This window comes from Amphimedon queenslandica, unplaced genomic scaffold, assembly GCF_000090795.2.
Source record: "Amphimedon queenslandica unplaced genomic scaffold, v1.1 AMPQUscaffold_12673, whole genome shotgun sequence".
NCBI classification, from domain to species: domain Eukaryota; kingdom Metazoa; phylum Porifera; class Demospongiae; order Haplosclerida; family Niphatidae; genus Amphimedon; species Amphimedon queenslandica.
Genome location: NW_003547091.1, coordinates 8,056 through 12,141, shown reverse-complemented (window position 1 = coordinate 12,141; position 4,086 = coordinate 8,056). Strand labels below are relative to the sequence as shown.

General features: G+C 32.6%; 1 protein-coding gene and 1 long non-coding RNA gene across 2 annotated transcripts in view; both read right to left on the bottom strand.

The window, feature by feature from the left end:
• Positions 1-1,648: 1,648 nt before the first annotated feature.
• On the bottom strand, positions 1,649-2,119 carry LOC109587156 (uncharacterized). Its single transcript, XR_002187420.1, has 2 exons — positions 2,061-2,119; positions 1,649-1,710 (listed from the first exon to the last, which is right to left on the bottom strand). It is a non-coding gene; the product is annotated as an uncharacterized LOC109587156 (long non-coding RNA).
• Positions 2,120-2,811: 692 nt separating this feature from the next.
• Positions 2,812-4,086, bottom strand: part of LOC109587154 (uncharacterized) — a gene marked incomplete at its 5' end in the record, with an annotated part of 6,006 nt that continues 4,731 nt past the window's right edge. The window contains 5 exons of the mRNA XM_020003391.1: positions 2,812-3,291; positions 3,346-3,414; positions 3,463-3,649; positions 3,694-3,846; positions 3,906-4,084. Coding sequence (XP_019858950.1) covers positions 2,885-3,291; positions 3,346-3,414; positions 3,463-3,649; positions 3,694-3,846; positions 3,906-4,084 — 995 coding nt within the window. The remainder of the gene's footprint in view (positions 3,292-3,345; positions 3,415-3,462; positions 3,650-3,693; positions 3,847-3,905; positions 4,085-4,086) is intronic.

Here is a 4,086-nt window from a genome sequence, read left to right as displayed (position 1 = left end):
GCCATTTGCAAAAATTATTATCCTCTAAATAAACCCATTATATGCTATTTACCAAATGAAAAATCATTAATTATCATAAGTTTAGCAATTTTACCCAAATTCCCCTCATCAAAAAATTACTAGCTACATATGGTAAACTAAACGAGTCACTTACAGTTTCAGTTTCGTCTTTCAGTTGATCAACTTCACCAACACACTTCATGTCCCGAAAAAATTTACTGAACTTTTCATTGATCTTTTTAATCCTTTGATCCAGTGGCTTAAGCCAACTATACACATTAATTATTTAATAAAAGATCATGTGACAGTCATGTGACTCACCCATTCTTCAATTCTTCAATATTTTGCTCATGATTCTGATACTCTTCATCTTCTTTCTCAATCTACATGTAACCGCAAAATACATTGTAAATTCTTAATAAAAATCAAACAATAACTCATTAATTGTTAGTAACATATAATACATCAACACCCACAAAGGCCACAATGTTAACATGCATGTACATAATGTGCAGCTACATGTACATGTAATAGTGAATGAGACCTAAAGCAAAGCTTACAACTGCTGCAAAATGAAACACAGAATTAAAATGTACAATGTAGTCAATCTTTAAATTGTTTTCATTGATCAAGTCCCTCATGCAGTAATGGCTTTCAAAGTGAACTTCACCTGTTCTCTTAATTCTTTAATCTTAGACTCATTAGCTTCATATTGTCTAGTAGCCTATACAAAAAGAAAGTATAAAAACAAAGATACATATGTACAGTGTATGTAGAGTGTGTTTATACTTGGTTACTTACAGCTTCTTCATCATTGAGAAATGAGGAGTGCATTTGTACTTGTGTTTGGTGCTCATGTATCAGATCCTCAAGCTCAGCTGATATCTCTGGATAACTAGTGAATGCCTAAAACCAATGAATAATAGAACATGTTGAAAGGAACATAAAAACATAATTTCATAGTAAAAGTAATCGATTTAAATACATGTACATGTATGCATGAACATGTGTATATGTACAATGTACATACATGTATGTATATACGTGCAAAACGTGAGTTGTAATTCATGTTCATAATTATACTAACATAAACTTGGGTTCATAAAATACTATACAAGATGACTTATTGGTGAGAGTAATATGTGGCAAATTTGCCTGTGGAAAGCTAATGGTGAATTTTACATTGGGAATTTGTGCCATGTGCCATTGAGCATGCTCAGTTTGAAACAAAATGGCGGATTCTATATTGGCGATTTCTTCATAGAACTGCCAATCGCCAATATTAATTACTTGCCAATAAATCATCTTGTACCGTAGTATATTAGTACATGTACATGTAAATGATAATATTTACATCAGTTATCTCCTGAGGTAGACTATTAGGTGATGTACTCCTGTTAGTTCTTTAGCTTTATCCATCATTAAACGAGCTTTATCTTTATACATACTCTCTGAGTCCTTACTCCTTAGCTTGAGTAAGAGCAGCCTCACATGTTGGAATAATGACAATAAAAGAGAGACAAAGAAGACAAGAAAGAGATATTAGTAGAGAGATCTAAACTAATAATTGTTTTCTCTTACAGATGCTTCTTTCAGTTCACTATGATTGGCCACTTCTTGAAATTCTCTCTCAAATTCTTCTCTTTTCTTTTTAGATTCCATTAGACTAAACCGAGTCCTTATCTTAGCCACTAGCTCATCACGATAAGTCTATACATGTACATAATACAATACATGAACAATGACAATTTAATACCATACATAATATATTTCATGGGTATCAAATTTCACGATTCGGTTACATTCAGTTTTGTATTTGAGAATAATAAATTTTGCAATTTTAATGTAACTACCACACCTACTATAGTCAGCATGCTATTTTGTGGATTTTAATTTCGCAAATTTTTCTGAAATGCAAAAATCATAAAATTTAATCCCCACAAATATATGACGCATACCGTACTAATACATTGTATAAATTACACATAAAAACATGCACAAAATTAACTGTGACAAACTTATTAAATTCTCTCAAGAGCAAAATAATAAATTTAAATTACTTGGACTTTAATTGATATCTTTTTCAATACATCCTTTCTAGAATCAGCAAACTAAATATATGGAGAGACAATAATGAGGAGAAAAAGAGGGAGAAAAGGAGAGTGGGAGAGATCTAGTTAATACATGTAAGTAGCAATTTTTTATAACTACATGAGAGAGGAAGGAGAAAGAGAGGGAAGGAAGAAAGAGGGAAAACAGAAGTATATGCATGTACAAGATGAAATGTTGAAAAAGTAGCAATACATTATTTATGTACATGCATCTCTTACCAGTGTTAGGATTGGTTCTTAATTGGTCTCTTAAACCCAATTTAAAACATAAACATCATCACTGTCCTTCTCAATTGTGCTTATTTACTTTACTTCATATTATAACATAAACTCTGTACAGGACCCTCCACTAATTTAGTTAGATGGTTTGGCTTGACAAAAATTGGCATAATGTTGGACTCGCATAGGCTGGTAACTGGTAAGCATTTAAAAATGTAATATAAATTGCTGATTCTTTCAGAGCACATTTATAGCACTTTCAGTGTCATGTACACCTTTTGCAATTTGCATACCACACAGCTGGAAACTTTCAAAAAAGGTAACTTTTGTTACTTTGGGGTTTTGTTGAGATTTACAAAATTAAAATCAGCAAAAATCGTACAACTGGCAGAATTCTTTAACTCACAAAAATTAAATCCATCAAAATGATTTATTAGCAAAAGCTTAATTCTTCAAAAGTTTACAGCTATGTGGTAGCATATGGCATCTACAAGTATAGTATTATAAAGATAAGAACTAACATAAATTTAAAACTAAATAACATATAACATTAGCTACAACTCCAAATTAAAATCATTAAGTGCAATGTCACTATCATTAGTTCTAACTCTTTTCACAGACTGTTCTAACTGAAGTGCACCCTCCAGAGCTGTTGTCCATTTTTCCCTCAAGAGATTAGCAGCAAATTCTATTGGTCCTCCAACACTAGACAGAGCTTCAAGATACTTCACACAATGCTTCTCTAGGTCAGACTTAGAGTCTAGTAGATTCATTAGAGATAGAAAACTTGTGGCAATGGCATCATAAGTAGGTGACTTCTGAACTTCCTCCGGAATTATATGAACCTCAAACAGTTTGTTAGCAACATGGACCAGAGAAAACTGTAGAAGTCCAGCAAAATCAGCGTGATTCTCATTCATAACCTTTTTAATCTTTTGCTTAACTGCTGTAATATCGACCCCTATAATAGCAACACACAATTATAGTTATAACACATCATTATAAATAGACGTACCACCTCCTTCTCTCTTCCTTTTAGTTGGTATTGGTACAGGTATTGTTCCAGTACTACTACTAGCAGCATCTACATAACATATATATTAATTGAATAATAAGACTAGTTTAACACTACCTGCTGTAGGATAAGTAGTTCTCTTTGACCTGTGAATATTTATTGTCACAGGATCAATCACACCCTCTACTGGGACAGAATAGTGCAATGATGGAACAGCATCAGGTGATGAATAAACTGATAGCAGACAGTAGGGAGGAAGAGAATAAACTTCTTTACCGAAATTATAAATGGCCTTTTGATATAACTGTCACACATAATGATACAATTAATTTATATATTTTTTCTTACTCTGCAAGGTTCTGTGTGAGATTCAATAGTCCATCCTTTACATGACTTCTTTTGTGGAGCATTTAAATTCAATTCAATGAAACCATCAGGTGATTTAATACAAAAGGAAATAGAAGGTCCCATTTCAGCTTCAGAATGCTTTTTTTCAATAAACTACAATGCACACAATACACATTGTATTAACACATGAGTACATGTATGGTCATTCATACCTGGACAAGAGCATCTAATTTCTTGGCTGCAGTAAAAGTGACTACATCCTCAGCACCTTTCTCCTCATAATAAACCAGCCCAGTATATGTTATTAAATCTTTAGGTATACTTCCAGTACTAGTTGATTCTTCTAATACTGACTGTTGAGACACTGTGTCTTGAATTAATGCATCATTACCT